This window comes from Asparagus officinalis, chromosome 3 (assembly GCF_001876935.1).
Source record: "Asparagus officinalis chromosome 3, Aspof.V1, whole genome shotgun sequence".
NCBI classification, from domain to species: domain Eukaryota; kingdom Viridiplantae; phylum Streptophyta; class Magnoliopsida; order Asparagales; family Asparagaceae; genus Asparagus; species Asparagus officinalis.
Window position 1 is genome coordinate 75,586,280 of NC_033796.1, and position 17,322 is coordinate 75,603,601.

The 17,322-nt window shown below is 36.5% G+C and overlaps 1 protein-coding gene across 1 annotated transcript; it reads left to right on the forward strand.

Moving 5' to 3' along the window:
- LOC109834347 (pentatricopeptide repeat-containing protein At5g67570, chloroplastic) lies at positions 1,323 to 10,754 on the forward strand. The gene is made up of 9 exons (XM_020402355.1): positions 1,323 to 1,888; positions 4,181 to 4,372; positions 4,529 to 4,610; positions 4,713 to 4,904; positions 5,036 to 5,149; positions 6,318 to 6,411; positions 6,487 to 6,644; positions 7,570 to 8,004; positions 9,676 to 10,754. The coding sequence occupies exons 1-9, from the start codon at positions 1,338 to 1,340 to the stop codon at positions 10,483 to 10,485; spliced, it is 2,628 nt and encodes an 875-aa protein (XP_020257944.1). The 5' UTR covers positions 1,323 to 1,337; the 3' UTR covers positions 10,486 to 10,754.

The window sequence follows — 17,322 nt, forward strand, 5'->3', positions numbered from 1 at the left end:
AAATAATTATATTTAATTACTATAATAGATTAGATGTTTTATTAAAATCCAAGATGACAACAAGAAACCCACAAAATTTCCCTTGGACTTCTTGAGATCTCAAATCAATAAATAAATATGTAGTTGAATTTGCATATCAATTCTAAAAATTAAATACTAATCAAAATCCAAAATAATCAATAACACCTTAAATTTAAATCCAAATCCTAGTCCTAAACAAATAACACCTTAAATTTAAATCCAAATCCTAGTACTGAACGCATAACACCTTAAATTTAAATATAAATTCTAGGCCTAAATGAATAACAACTTAAATTTAAATCCAAACGCTAGTCCTAAACGAATACACCTTAAATTTAAATCCAATTACTAGCTCTTAAGAAATAATATCTTAAATCAAAATCTGACAAAAAATCACAATCCAACCTAACAATCATGCACAAATAACATCCCCCACTAGTGATTTTTAAAATACTGCCACACTATCTATCCGTTGAACTCCGTCTATATCCTATATATCCTAAAGTTGCAAATTGAGGGAGAGAGAACTGCAGTTCATAACTACAAATAATATTATCGCTCCAAGGTCAATTTCTGGAGTAATGAAGTTGTCCCCTTCCAATGATATTTTTTAAGATATTAGTCCATTGGTTCTTCTTCTTCTTCTTCCTCTTCTTCAATAATTCTGTACTATTCCTTCAAATCTTTGGAAATCACATATTACTACCTAAAATTCTATAGGGTCTTGAAAAATCATCTTTCCATTAGGTTTTCAGTTAAAACATCCAACTATAGTTGGGTTAACTCTTAGCTCGTGATCCGCAAATGCGAATTACCCCTTTTCATAATAAATAAAAGATATAAAAGTTATTCTCTTTGATGTTTAGAATTGTTGAGGAGAGACAACATGTAAGTAAGAGGAGAAAATTGAGAGGAGTACACAGATTATAAAGACTTATGACTGCTAAAAAGTTTAATTTTGGATAGTTTTGTTTTATGATCATTAGATAAAAAAGCTCAAGTGTGTTTGGATTTTTTTAATGTGGATTTTGAATTTAAACCAATTAAGAAATGAGTTGAGTGACTTAACAGAGATGGATAAAAATGAATAATTTTGACTCCAATGTTACATTTAAGGGAATATTCCCTTCAAATCTAACTGGAGTTAACTAGAGGTAGGATCTTGCCCTCCATTGGTCTTAAGGGACCACTATACTATTTTCAAAATTTGAGGGACTGATACAATTATTGAAAATGTCAGGGGCTAATCGAACAAACACCTTTGGCGATAAAATACTGTTTTCCTACTGTATCCAATTATAGCTTCCCTTCCCTACATGGACCTCTCACTCCGCTCCCCTGTTCTCCTCCCTATCTCCAAATCCAAACCCTCAACAACGAAACCCCGCAAACCCAACACCGATCTCCTCAAACAAGAGCTCCTCCAAAAGGGAGTCACTCCCACCCCCAAAATCCTCCACGCTGTCCGCAAGAAGCAAACCCTAAAATTCCTCCGCAAATCCAAGAAACGATCCCAATCTCAACCGCAACTCTCTCCACTCTCCAATGATGATGAATCATTTCTCTTTGATACCATCAAGGCTGAGTATAGAGCAGTTGTGGAACATGTTGAGCTCAAGGGGAGGCCGTGGGAGAGGAGCAGGAAGGTTGATTTGCGTGGAGTTGAGAGGGGAAGGTTGATTAGTGGGGGGAAGCTGAGAGGGGAGCATTTGGATGAGTTGAGAGAGGTTTTGGCGGAGAGAAATGGGGCCAATTTGAGGTGGGTTCTTGATGCTGATGTTGAAGAAGTAGGAGAAAGTTTGGAAAATGGGGTTCGATTGAGGGAGAATATAAGTGAAGATGAGAAGATTCGGTTGCTAGTTAAAAGGTATGAACTTTGGCATCACAATGTTCTTTTTTCCGTTAAATGTGATGAGATATGACATATTACTGCAACTGAAAAGTGTAAGTTTGTAGAAAGATTCTTGTACCATGAAGGATTTGATTTGTTGTCTTTTGAGAAAGATCTGAATACAGTGGGTTTTACTCAAGATAAACAATTATGCTTAAAGGATACACGTCTCTTCTAAGTCGTGTATATTAGGGAGCGTTTGGGAACCATGATGTTTCCTCCATTTCCATGGTGTTTTTGTCAAAATAAATACTCCATGTGTTTGGGAACCATGGTGTTTTTATGGTAAAAAACACCCAAAAACAACAAACACCACACTTATTTGAAAACACCTTTTATGTGTCTTGAGTTTGGCATGGGGTTTTGAGTTCGGGTAGGATGCAAGTATAATAGCTAAGGGCCTGTTTGTTTCACCAATTTTATGGAATAGGAATGGTATTTGGACCTGACAATGGCGTTTTCGTAATTAATGGATTCCAAATGAATCCTAATCCTGAGTTTGGTTTAATTTTTTTTTATAGAATTGCTAATCTATAAAGTGGCTCAAACAGTGTATATTTCAGGAAATCCAAATCCACTCCATTTGCTAGGAATTGGGTGGAATTTCTGACACCTCTCCTCTTTTTTATTCTAATTCCTAATCCTATTCCTAATCCTTAGATGAAACAAACATAGAATACAAAAAAAAATGGGATTCCATAAAACTAAAACTTATCTATAAATTTTTTATGGATTAGGTTGGAATCCATAAATAAAATAGGATTCCTAATCCTATTCCTACTCTCCATTGAACCAAACAGGCCCTAAATATAATCTATAAAATTATAAATAATAATTTGTTAATGTTATAATGCTCAATATATTATATATTATTATATTCCATAAATAATAATATAGTATATTAAATTATATTAAATATAATATAATATATTATAACATGTTATAATATAATATTTTACTATAATATATAAATAATAGAATTTAATATAATATTATAAATGAGTATTTACTAACAATATAATGCTCAATCTATTATATATTATTATATTGTAGAACTATTAATATAATATATTTTTTATCTCAATATTAACATAACATATTAAATTATGTTAAATATAATATTTTATATTATAAGCAATATTTTAATTTTATACTGTTTTATAATATGTTTAATATATTACTATAATATATTCAAATATGTTTAATATATTAATTTAATATATTCCATTAATATGTTATATTATATTGATGAAAAAAATAAAAAATATAATATAATATAAAAGTTTATAAAATATAATATAACATTTATTAGATTCCTATATATTATATTAAATTAATATAATATAATTACTATTATATTAAAGTTAAATATTATAGTAAGTTATAAAATATAGTTAAAAAATAAAATATTAAACAATAAATAATTTTCTATTTTATTTAATATAACATGTTATATTAGTATATGCACCCTGCCCTGCAAGTCATTGGTGGTTTTGATGTAGTTATCCTTTCATATTCATCTAGCCATTGAATTAGTTGCATGTGACTTTGACTCTGAGCACGCCACATGTAAAATTTTGGGATATCCTCCAACCTACCAAACACAAAAAAGCTTGGAGAACTTTTTTAAGAAGGCAAATCTGTAACAATAAAAAACACTGTATATGTGCAACAATTTCCTTCGGATGACTTTCATTATCTGATGCACTTAATGAAAGCAACAAAACATGTTTCAAGTGTTTACATGCAATAATAATCTAGATCTTCAATTATGAAATATGTTTTTCCCCAGAAAAGGAGAATTCAGGATAGCTATGATCAATATTTCCTCTCTGTTGAATTTAGTGCAACAAAGTTAATGTCTCTGCATCTAGCATTAGTTTATTTCGTTTATTATGTGCGTTCTTGTGTGTGTTGGTGCTTGTGTTTAATGGCTCATTTAGCAAAATGAACTGAACTGCCAAGAGATAAAAGTGGTGAGCCCCACATCTTCTGATGTGATTAGCACAGTGCGCCACACTGCAACCCTAACTCTTGGTAGCTCATTTAGCAAAATGAGGCGCCACCTCATATCTATTCTTGAGCGCATGCGCTCACACACCCCATTGCTGTGATTAATTTTGTGAAGGAGCTGTATAATTATTAGCTTGGTGGTTCTTAAAAATCCTCCTCTTATGTATCCTTCCTATGGTAGTCAATCTATTTTCCTTTTGTTTCTATTATTTGATCTGCTTTAGATGTTTCAGCCTCTGAAGAAATGTGGTGCAGGCTAACCTGTGCAAACCTAAGTACGCAAGACTGGAAGTTTTCAAGGGTGATGAAGCAATCATGTATAATCTTTTCTGAAATGCATGTACTTAAAATAGTTGAAAGGCTTGGCATTCTCGGCAATTGGAGACTTGCGATGTCTGTTGTTGAATGGGTTTATGATCAAAAGGATTACAAACATCTTAGAAGCAGGTGAGGTTATGAGCAATACAATTCTGTTTATCATAGGAAGTAGCCATGAAAAAGTAATCACTTTATGTTTGTTGGAAATATTATCCAATTCCTTACATGATTATGAACTTAAACTACTGTCGGATAGCAGACATTGACAATCTGTTGTTTGTTTAGGTTTGTATATACGAAGCTTATATCAGTTCTGGGGAAAGCAAGGAGACCCATTGAAGCTTGTCAAGTTTTTAATTTGATGCGAGTAATTGCCTTTACTTCGTACTGGGTTGCTTTTGATAAGTTAATGGCTTCCCAATACACCTTGTTTTCTCATCTATTTGTTTTTTATATTTATTAAATGCAGGATGATGGCAAGTTATATCCAGATATGGCTGCATACCATGCCATCGCAGTGACGCTTGGTCAAGCTGGTCTTGTGAATGAGTTAATTAGTATTGTAGAATCCATGAAGCAGAAACCTTCTAAGAGGATTAAGAATATAAAGTATAAAAATTGGAATCCATGCTTGGAACCTGATATTGTCATATTTAATGCAGTAAGAAAGAGCCTTTCGTCTCATTGTTGCATTGGCTTCTTGCTTTCACATCTCTTAAGTAGCAGCCTAAGGAAAACCTTATCATTTAAATCAGCTGTCTACTCTTTTGCATAATGCCACCATATTTCCAGGTGCTGAATGCATGTGTGCCGTCCCACCAGTGGAAAGGAGTATCTTGGGTGTTGCACAAAATGAGACTTAGTGGATTGAAACCTACTGAAACAACTTATGGGCTGGCCATGGAGGTACTCCCTAAAGCTATTTGTATCTTTTTGAATGCATGCTTGTGGTAGCTAAATTGTCTGTCAGCTTTCACATGGTGAAATCTATAACACATAGATGCATCCTTTTGGCTTTATCAGAAGACATCTTCTAGAAATTCATGGCAGTCGGTAAATCTTTGGATGCAACATGATTATATTTTCAATACAACCTGTGATGATGAAGATGTTAACCTGCTAGTACTTGCATTTTATTGGACTAGAGTAGCGTTATCTTATATCTAGATAGGAATTTGCTACACTTTCATGGTTAAAGAATTCTAATAAAATCAAACAAAAGCCGATACATCTGTCTGAACTAGTTTTGAAACCCTTGATAGCAGTTTCCTGGTAGTTTGAGGTAGATGTATCTGAACTAGTTTTGAAACCCTTGATAGCAGTTTCCTGGTACTTTGAGGTAGATGTATCTGAACTAGTTTTGAAACCCCTGATAGCAGTTTCCTGGTAGTTTGAGGTAAGCATTCAATGTGTCACCACTCCCACTGCAGTTAGATGCTTTACTGGTGCTTTAACTTTTGCCTTTTGAGGACGTACATATTATGATTCTAGATTACCCTTAGAAATGGTGATGAACAATGTGCTTAGAAGCTGAATGTATATAGACACAGGAGCCAATACTAGAGGTTCCATGTTGATTTCATGAATATCAAATATATGCTTCCCTATGGGCTGGTGCTTTCGGCTCTTTTGTTGATGTTTATAAAGTTTGTACGTATAGACAAGTCGTAGAGTCACCAGTAAATCATCTAACTGCAATGGGAGTGATGACATGTCGAATGCTTACGTCAAACTACCAGGAGACTGCTACTAAGGGATACAAAACTAGTTTAGTTGCTGAATGCATATAGACACAGGAGCCACTAGTAGAGGCTCCACATTGGGATCATGAATATCAAATGTATGCTTCCCTATGAGGTGGTGTTTTCCGTTCTTCTGTCATTTTTTTAACAAAGTTCGTACATCACATTCAAAGTCTTTCTTGATGTAACTGTTTTTGAGAGTGCTTTAGAATCAAATCAGGACAATCTGTCACCAAAAAATGGGGTAATTTAGTTACGTATCATCATGAACTTTTTATCTGTCCTTAGATTATATTTGCATGTTTAGCCTTACAGGCAATGCTTGTTAAAAGGTGATGCTGAAAGCCGGCAAGTATGGTCGGATTCACAAATATTTTGAGACAATGCGAAGAGGTGGTCTAGCTACAAAAGCCTTGACTTACAAAGGTGGTGATAGATGATCATTATTCATTTTAAGTTTATTTATGTTTTCTATGGCTTATATTAATCAAATTCTTGCAGTTCTTGTGAGAACCTTTTGGGAAGAGGGTAAAGTAGACGAAGCAGTTGAGGCAGTCAGGGACATGGAACGGAGAGGTGTAGTTGGAACAGCTAACGTCTACTATGAATTAGCATGCTGTCTTTGTCACAAGGGAAGATGGAGAGATGCTATGGTAGAGGTTTGTTGTTATCTATCAACTGGATTCTTGCTTTTGTGCAACCTTATCATTTTACGTTGTTAACAATTCATTTTTTCAGAACATATTATGATCTGTACATCCTCCTTTAGTTATCAAAATTTTGCTACCTTTGTCAACTTTCTATTTTTTGGTGTCTCCTTTCATCTTTCATGGTTTTAGTGCAAGTGTCAATTTATTTTACCATGTATATTTCTCAGGTTTTTGCGTCTGATGACCAATCCATAACCTGCATTAAGTCACCTCTTTTCTGTTTTACGCAGAATTGGCACATCATTTATTATTTTTTAGTAGTCATACGTTCCCAGCTAAGACGCGGACTAGGTCCTTGTCATATTTTGTTTTTATATTTTATTGTTTGTACTATTATATTCTTGATGTTTCCTAAAAGAGAAAGAAAAATACTAACATTTCAAAATCCTCCATGGCGACAAGTTTGAACACTATTATTGCTGGATAGAATGGGTGGCAAATCAAACAATTATAACTACCTGAAGGTGCTGGCTTTGGCATTTTGTTTCTTTTCATTGTTGGTTGTATATTATTATTTTTGGAAGGCAAAGAAGCTATCAATGAGTATTTTCATAATTTCAGAAACGTGGACAGCATTTGTTGGTAGTGCAGTTGCGTTGTGCACTTTCCTCTGTTGCATATTCTTTGTTAAATATATGTTTTAATAAGGTCATGCTAATAAGATTTTATATTTTTACTTATTATATTATTTTCCAAAATAAAATAGGTCAGGTTTATGTTTCATTGTTCTTTGTTACTTTATGTTTTAAGCAAAGAAATGCTCATAGGAAGGTGTTTATGTTTTGCTTTGTTCAGCTATTCGTGCCCTAACATTCTCCAAGTACTGAATTGCCTATAAAGTTTGAGCTTACATGTCTAAATGTCTTATTTGTAGATTGAAAAGCTTAAAAGGTTTTCTCATGCTAAGCCACTGGAGGTGACATTCACTGGGTTAATTTTATCTTCACTAAATGGTGGATACCCTAGTGACTGCATATCAATTTTTGAATACATGAAAAATCACTGTGTGCCTAATGTTGGGACCATAAATGCCATGCTGAAAATGTATGGCTGCAGTGACAATTTTGCAAAAGCCAAAGAGTTGTTCGAATCTATTAAGAACAATTCAAATGATTTTTCGGCCTACATTGATGATGGAACATTACTGAAACCAGATGCCTATTCGTATACATCTATGCTTGAGGCATCGGCTGCTGCTCACCAGTGGGAATACTTTGAGCATGTATATAAGGAGATGGCTCTATGTGGTTTTCAACTAGACCAAAATAAACATGTGAGGTTATTGGTTGCAGCATCTCGAGCTGGCAAGGTGAGTAGAAGTTTTTTTAATGTTGTAGAATTGCAATAGGAGCTTATAGTATCATGTTTCATGTTCATCAGAATCATGGTTGCTGTCATCCTTTTTTTGATTCTTGACATGCTTTGTAATCTCTGCGTATTTGTTTGCTAATTTGCCTATAACTGTTGACATGGCTGCGTGTTATTTCTGTAACTTTTCTAATAAGAAACTGATGCAGTTTCCTCAGTATTAGATATGGGCTTACGTACTTGTTGCTTGCTTTCTAGTTGCCATGACAAACATCAGCAGTAATAATTTTATTTATATTAGTTTCATCTGAAAATGAAAGCTCATACCTTGACCTATGTTTGGTTATTTTTCATTTTCAAATCCTCATTTCTGCCAAACTTTTTTTTGGTGCCTAGTTGTCGTGCAATTATAAGAGAATCCTGTGTTCCTGCTAACTCGGGATTCATCATTCATTGCTCTGCTGTTTTCTTTACTTTCCTTGATCCAGATAAAATTTTGGAGTGAAGCAATTTTTGGATTTCTTAAAAAATAGACTAGATCTGTTTGTCTCAAATTCTTCATACAAATGATTATCTTTTGGAAATATTTATTAATATTACAGTTGTAGTGTAGGCTTACAGATTCCGTGGCTATGCTTTTACTGTTATGTGTATCAGTTTTTCGGTACATCCCGCGCTCTTCTTTGACCGAATACTATGAAGTTGTTTGAGAGGACTTATTCTTTTGAAGTTTATATAAGTTATGCTGGGTTTTGGTGGTTTGCAGCTTTTATGATAAAAATGCTACAAAAATTGTTTGGGCAGAATAGATGTTTTTTCAGTCAAATCTAGCTTATTTAGGTGAGCTTATAAGGTAGATTTTCAAAGTTGGGGTATACCATTTTTTTAAAATGGGGCTTATAAGCTTATTTATTTGGTTTTTACCAAGCACTTAGATATGAAAAAGTTTGACTTAAAAAGCTATAAAACCCTCTATGTCATAATTCAATCTTCACTAATCTGTTCTACATTGATCAATAATCATAACCAAACCAAGGCAGTTTAAGCCATTTGTGCACATTATTTTTCTTCATATTTTGGTCCATCCAACTTGTGCATTTCACCATCAAAACTTGAGATACAATCATTTACAACTGCAGGTGAGTGTTTGTTTTGTCTGTAGCTGCTGTTATATTATATTAGCCAATGTTTCATTTTTCAAGTTAATCTTTCACACCTAAATATGTCCCTCCCATGGCTATTTATTGAACTTTATGCTCAATCTTCTTGTCTTCTGGCAGAGATGTTATTGAGTTAAACTTGCAATAATTTCCCTAGTCATTTTGGCAACATGTTTGCGTCTGTTATCTTAATTGCTTTAGCAACCTTAAGCACAAAGACTTAACAGGCGAAGCTCTTAACTTATTCTGACTGAGGCTAAACCAAAATCTCAAGCGTGAACCATCTCGATTGGTAGTATTAAATAAAATATCAGAAGCAGTTAAAATTTCATAAGCAATCTAACATATTTGGGACTTTGCTACGTGTACTTGATTTTCTAACTAGTAACCTTCCTGACTGTCCACTATCACATGCACAATGGTTACCTATGAACTGTCTTTATGTCTGTCATATCAATATATGTAAAAGGAAAATTAAAGAACAAGCACAAAATCTTGTGAATTTCCTATAGGGGCATTTGCTTGAGCACGCATTTGACTCAATTCTGGAAGCAGAAGAAGTTCCTCACAGATCACTCTTTATTGAACTCGTATACCAGACGATTTCACAAGAGAATTTTGAGAGAACGGTTGCTCTAATCAACGGCATGGCTCATGCTTCAATGTGTGTATGTGAGTCCCAGTGGTCAAATATCTTCAGTTGGAACAAGGATCACCTTTGCATGGAGAAATTGCTGAAGTTATTAAACCATCTCGGTAACAGTGATAACCTAGTGATGGAGGACCCTGTTCCCAATTTCATAAGATCACTGGAGTCCTATGTGCAAATACCATCAAGTAATGCCCTTTTACTTGCTGCTTCTAGAGAGGATTCAGAAAATGAATCCATCTTTGGCAACAGAGAGAGGATTCAGGGCCATCTTCGTTGTTCTACTCTTATCCACAGTGATGGTGAATCTGAATCCAGAGGGAATGATATTACTTCTATAGCATCAAACTGCAATGGTAACTTTAGCATAAGACATGATACAGATGTTAATTTGCTGGAGGGAGTTGATTTTGATGTGTTTTCTAGCTCATCTATTGGGAATGAAGGTAAATGGTCCGAATCTACTCAAAAAGGCCACTCAGATTCTCCTAATGGGGAATCATGTTTTGACTTGCTGACTGATAATATCGACGACTCATTTTCAAAGTTACCCTCAGCATCAGATATACTGGAGACATGGAAGAAAGATAGGATTAAGGATGGTATATTCCCTTTTGAATACATGAGTTCAAATATTCAATGGAGAACATATGATGAAGAATGTCATTCATGAGATTCTGTAGAAAGAACAATGCTAAGTGCATTTCACGCATTATTGTGATCCCATGGGATTTTACTTTGTGTAGTCTCTGCAGTGTTACAAGAGATTAAAGATGGCCTTCGTAAAGTTGCCAATAAGTCAGTTAAACTGAGGCTACTGCTTGTTAGATTGTCCTGTATATTGTGCTGTTGTTTGTTTAACAAATGAAGTCTCTTGTCTGCTACTGGAACTGTTTGACTAGCCTTGTGCTCTTTTTTCCCCTCCAAGGCGGTTATTGTTTATATTGCATCTGTTGGTTAACAACACAAAAGAGGCGGGAAAAGTCCTAAAGAAACTACTCTTTTCATATTTTAGAATAAATACCCCAACCCTTCATATTTTGACATTAGTCCTTCATGTATTTTAGGTGTTTACAAATTAGTCCCTCTGCTTAAAGAATTTCACATTGAGGGAACGCTATGCTGTATTTTAACATTTTCAGATACAATGTTTTTGCACCGTTATGCATTCAAATTTGATTTTGGTGTTGATTTGAGTTGATTTGGGTTTAGATTTTAGGATAATTTTCCTTTTCTCTGAAGTGGAAGCAGGAAATGAGAAGAGAGTGGGAAGCTAAAGTTGGTGGGGGATACATTTCATAAGGATGATTTACTCAATCACCCATCCCCAATTAACTAATAATCCAAGCGAAGATAAGAATTTGGTTGATTAATATAACAAAGACACTAATTTCCAAATACTTAAAAGATTTGGGGTCAAAATATAAAGATTTGATGTACTAATTTTAAAACGTGAAAAGGTTTGGGATTAATATCGGATAAAGATTTGATGGACTAATTTTAAAACATGAAAATGTTTGGGATTAATATCGGAGAAACCCCAATAAAATAAAAGTGAAGTAGATACAGAGTTGGAGGAATTCAAATCTCTAGTTAATTTACATCAAAGTACTAGTTGATATAGTCAATGTAAGACTAAGCAGGCTCCATTTACCCTCATCCAGCGAGCAATACACCTCCGCAGCTATAGTGTATGTATATTGTTGGCTTTGTACTAGACTAGTTCCAAACAAACTATTAACCATTGTGTCATTATTCGTGTTCGTAGCTTGTAATTGAAAATTATAGGACCGATTTGGACTTCATTTGTTAGAAACATAACAGAAATTCACTCATAAAGGTACCTTGTTAGAGTGAATTCAAATTTGAAAAAAAAACCGCATGAAATCATTTATGTAGCTAACATGGGTTGAATGGATCCTGACTACAAAAGATAAAGGAAGTGAAAAGAGGAGAGCAATAAAAGTGTTGGGAGCGAGGGAACGCTGACACCGCTGTGAAAGCTAAATCAATCCCGAGAGAAAACAATCCTAGCTTAAGTTTACGTCAAACTCAAACCAACCATTACAAGCAATAGAGAGTACACAGATAAAACAATAAGTAAATGAGACGAGACAACAGATTTACGTGGTTCAGCAAGCTTGCCTACGTCCACGGGAGCCGCACAATTAATTTCTTATTTAACCACAAGAAATTACAAAACTTGCTAAGAGAAGATCTCAAACTTGAGATCTCTCTACAGTATTGCTTGTGATTTATTCAACTGAATAAATCACAACTCAATCTCAATTTTATTGACCGAAAATTGCTCCTCAAAATCCCTGAGAAGAGCCGCCGCCACAGAGAGAAAAAATCCTCTCTGTTAAAATAGAGAGAGAGAGAGAGAGAGAGAGAGAGAGAGAGAGAGAGAGAGAGAGAGAGAGAGAGCCTAGGTCTTCAGGCGAGCTCCACGCCAGCTTGACTATAGCTAGCTTCCACCACGCAAGCGACAGGCGAGCTCCACATCGGACGAGCTCGATATCCTCTACGCCCGCAGTCTAGAAGGCGAGCTCCCTCCCCGCCTCTCTACGTGCAAGCGAGCTTCCTCGCCCTCGCCTCGTCAGCAGGCGAGCTTCCTCGCCGTCGATCTTCAGGCGAGCTCCTCCTTCGAATCAAGGTCAGTTCTCTTCAATTCTCCACCTCGTCCATTATTTGATAAACCTTAAATTTTGGATTAACACCAAAAGAACACTGTGAACGCCAACTAGGCCAAAACCAGGCCAAACCAGCTGCACTATTATATTATGGTTGCCTACGTACCCTCTGACCAGGATCAAGCTAATCGTAGTTCTGCACATTGCCCTCTTGGGCAGATCAACACAGGCTGATATTAAACAACTCCAAGCAATGTTAAAACTTGCTACCTGTGACCACCTTGGTCAACATGTCTGCTGAGTTCTCAGTTGTGTGCACCTTTTCATGAGAGAAATAACATTCCTTTATGACATCCGCACAAAATGATACCTGAGGTCGATATGCTTGGTACGAGCATGATGAACTTGATTCATAGCCAAATGAATTGTATTCTATCGCACCACAAGTTCACGCAATCCCTCTCAATCCCCAAATCATCTAGCAAACCCCACAACCACAGTACTTCCTTCACTCCCTCTGCCATGGCCACATACTCACCCTCCGTAGTAGAAAGTACCACAGTAGCCTGTAACATCGATCGCCAACTAACTGGAGCATCATGTATACTGAATACATAACCAGTAGTAGATCGTCGTCTATCTAGATCGCCCGCATAATCTGAATCCACAAATCCATCAATCTGACATGTATCTCTATCAAAATACAGACCTGTTTCAACGGTACCCTTCAAGTACCTCAGGACCCATTTCACCGCTTCTCAATGTGCCTTTCCCGGATTCGCCATGAACCTACTGACAACACTGACCACCTGTGAAATATCTGGACGTGTACACACCATTGCGTACATCAAACTACCAACTGCACTAGCATAAGGTACACACCCCATGTGTGCCTTCTCTTCCATTGTAGTGGGAGATTGTTTACCTGAGAGTCTGAAGTGTGAATTGTGGAGCCAATGGAGTCACCACTGACTTAGCACTTTGCATCCCAAACCTTGCGATAACCCGCTTAGCCTTTCTGACTCAAGAACAATTGCCGATTTGCCCGCTCTCTTCCAATCTCTATTCCCAGTATTTTCTTAGCAGCGCCCATGTTCTTAAACTCTTTACCAAGTTGAGATTTCAGCCTATCTATATCCACCTTGCTTCTCGAAGCAATAAGCATGTCATCAACATACAAAAGAAGATAGATATAATCACCTCCATGAAGCTTCCGAATATAGACACAACAATCATAATTGCTTCTGGAGAACCCATGCTTTAGCATGAAAGAGTCAAATCACTTGTAGCACTGCCGAGGAGATTGTTTCAATCCATAAAGTGATTTCTTCAAGTGACATACCTGATGCTCCTTATCCTCAACCTTGTAACCCTCAGGCTGATGCATATAGATTTCCTCATCCAAGTCTCCGTACAAGAAGGCCGTTTTAACATCAAGTTGTTCCAGCCAGTGTTTTAAATATCTGTCGATAGTCCAATATTATCACTGATATATCAGATTTTTGAGCTTGCCACAAGGATAAGTTGATTTTGTAATCGGTTATCGTTTTTGACAGTTTATCGGTGATAAATCACCGATAAAGGCAATTATCTCCCGATAATAGAGAAAAAATTATCGTGGTTATCGGGACTGGTCATTTGAGTTACATTGCTGAGATATTAAACCCGACCCGACCCGTTTTCACAATAAAATGAAAACTCAAACCCTGACCTTCGTGAATCCAGAACCTTAAACTTCGTCTCTGGCGGCTGTTTCTTCCATGCCTCTTCGTCGCTCGCCAACCCTAACCTTGAAACCCTAAACTTCGTCGCTCGCCTGCCGTCTGTGAAGCTCATTGTTCGCCTCGACTTCGTGAACCCCGTGCGGTCTTGCCTTCATGAACCCCGTGCGGTCTCGCCTTCGTGAATCTCCAGCGAACCTCGCCTCGACTTTGTGAACCTTGTGCGGTCTTGCCTTCATGAACCCCGTGCGGTCTCGCCTTCGTGAATCTCCAGCGAACCTCGCCTCGACTTTGTGAACCTCGTGCGGTCTTGCCTTCATGAACCCCGTGCGGTCTTGCCTTCGTGAATCTCCAGCGAACCTCGCCTCGACTTTGTGAACCTCGTCATCATCACTCCCCGACATCGCAGCTCCTTTGACCTTCGCAGCTCAGAGCTCAGCTCCACAGCTCAAAGCTCCCCGACCTCGCAGCTCCCTAACATTCACCGTCGTCACTCGCTCCTCTTCGAACATGTATGCTCACCTCCCCGACCTCGTCTTTCTTTTTTTTTACTTTTATTTTAAGTTCATTTTTTATTTTTCTTTTCAGCTTGCCTCCCTGACCTCGTCTATTCTGAATTTCTGATTACTATTCTCTCCTCTTTTTTCTTTTAAGTTCATTTTTTCTTTTTCTTTTAAGTTTATTTTTTTCTCCTCCGATTCCGATTATTGTTCTCTCTTTTTTTCTTTTTAAGTTTATTTTTTTCTTTTTCTTCCATTTTTTCTTTTTATTCTTTGAAAAGACACGTTGATCTATGTTTGTCACTTTCATCATACATAACTTGATAGTTATAACTCTTTTCTGTAAGAATTTCTGTGTAGTTTTAGGATTTCCCATATATCCGTGTTAAAATACAGTGACTTGTTGTGAGACTTTATAAGAAATTAGTTACAAGTCTTGTAATTAATTTCTAGCAAACTGATAAAGTTGCAATTAATTTTAAGAAAATATTTGTGAGACTGTAATGTATAAGCAAATTTAATTTTAATTACAGTTAATTTTCACTGCAATTAGTTTATACCAAACTTGTATCTGCAATTAGTTTATAAGTAATTAGTTTTACAACTTGGATCCGCAGATAGTTTACAATTTCTGTTTTAAGTTGTCTTCCTCAGTTCCTTCATTCCTTGGAATCTTGATGTCATTTTGAACTCAAGTCTGCAACAAAAATAAAATTGACTGATGTTAGGCATAAAATTTTATGATCTGATGAAATAAATAAAGTTATTATATTTTATTAAGCATGGTTAGATTACATTTGTAGTTATTATATTTTATATATACATAATCCAGTATATCGCTCTGATAAATACTATTTATCCCCGATATATCCCCGATTTCTGCTATCTGATAAGGATTTTGACCGTCCGATAAATCCCCGATAACCGATATTTAAAACCTTGGTTCTAACTCAAGATCACCATGAGCAACAATACTCGATAGCACTCGAATAGAAGTGTGTTTCACCACCGGAGAAAAGATCTCATTGTAATCCACACCCTCTCTTTGTGCAAACCTCTTAGCCACTAGCCTAGCTTTGTACCTTGTACTGTCGAGTTCGGAAGGATCCTCCTTTCTCTTGTACACCCATTTACAGCCAATAACTTTCTTCCCTATGGGCAATGGGATCACCTCCAATGTTTGGTTCTTCTAGAGAGATTCCATCTCTTCCTTCATCACAGCCAACCAACTCTCACTTTCCCTATCCCCGAATAACTTTCTTTACTCCGTTCTCTGTAACAATCCTGCAACCACCGGAGTCCAATACACAAACTGAGATAAGATTCTTCTGCAAGTCAGGAACGTGCCTCATGTCCATTAGGGTTCTAATCACTCCATCATGTATTTTGATTTTTGTATCACCAAGCCCCACCATTTTACAAGCATGTGTAAACGTCAAAAATTACCTATAGGTTCTCACACGCAGCTCGAGATAGAGAGAAGACGATGAATGTTATTACCTGAGTCAAAGAGAATTATCTAATATCGACAAGTGAATGAAGTAAGTCGACGAAGCGTACGAGTCAACGGGATGGCAGAATAGCAAAGAAACGGTTTAATCAGGAATTACGTTTCACTCAGAAAAGCCGAAACGTTACTCGTGTTTTGTCCATTCCATATATGATTCACCTATAGGAGGTTGTAGATCTCTTCTTTGGCTTTTCGACACATTTTGAATCGCGTCATTCGGAAGTCGGATGAGAAAATTATGGCGAAAACAGTTAAAAGAGGGGAAAACAACGTCTCGGCCAAGGCCAAGACACATCTGTGTCTTGGCCAGGGCCGAGACAGTCTCGGCCAGGGCCGAGATAGTCTCAGCCAGGGCCAAGATAGTCTCGGCCTAGCTAGGACTGTCCCGACCCCAAAAATACTATTTTATGCCGTTTTCTCGCTATTAACTAGCCTGATTCTGATGCTGAGCCTCCCCAACTGATTTGAGATTATCTATAAATGTGGTTAAGTAGTTACAACTGAGGATAAGATTAAATTGTTCATTCTTATCTGAAAACAAGGCTTCTGAACCTATAAATATAGCCCTAGGGTCTTCATTTGCACATGCTAGAATTTTCGAGCCTTGGTGAAGCCCTGTCGGTTGGGAGAGTGAAGGAGCACAAATTTTCAGAGAGGAGTAGGAGATCTTGGTGACTTATTCAGCATAAAGAGGAATAGCTCGAGAGATCTACATATAGTTCATCCATTTCCCTCAAAATTGTACCTTGCCGTGATTCAGGAGAAGAGTGGGTATCTCACATTGCTAAAATATTCGTTTTAGTTTCTTGTCTCCTCTGTGAGGCAATGAAACCGTTACTCAGATCTGATCAGTCGGTGGTCTATGGATAAACCCCGACACAGGTAAAGATGCCATGCAAGCAGAAGACCGATAGACGATCTCTCTGCGTGTTTTCTCAGTAAGTCATCTGTTTTATTTTCATTGTAAGAAAAGTCTTATAAAAAGACTTAATTATTTTTTCTTTATTTTGAATTTGTAATTCAATAAACAAGTTGTAATAGATTCGAGAGATCTACATACAGTTCATCCATTTCCCTCAAAGTTGTACCTTGCTGTGATTCTGGAGAAGAGTGGGTATCTCACATTGCTAAAATATTCGTTTTCGT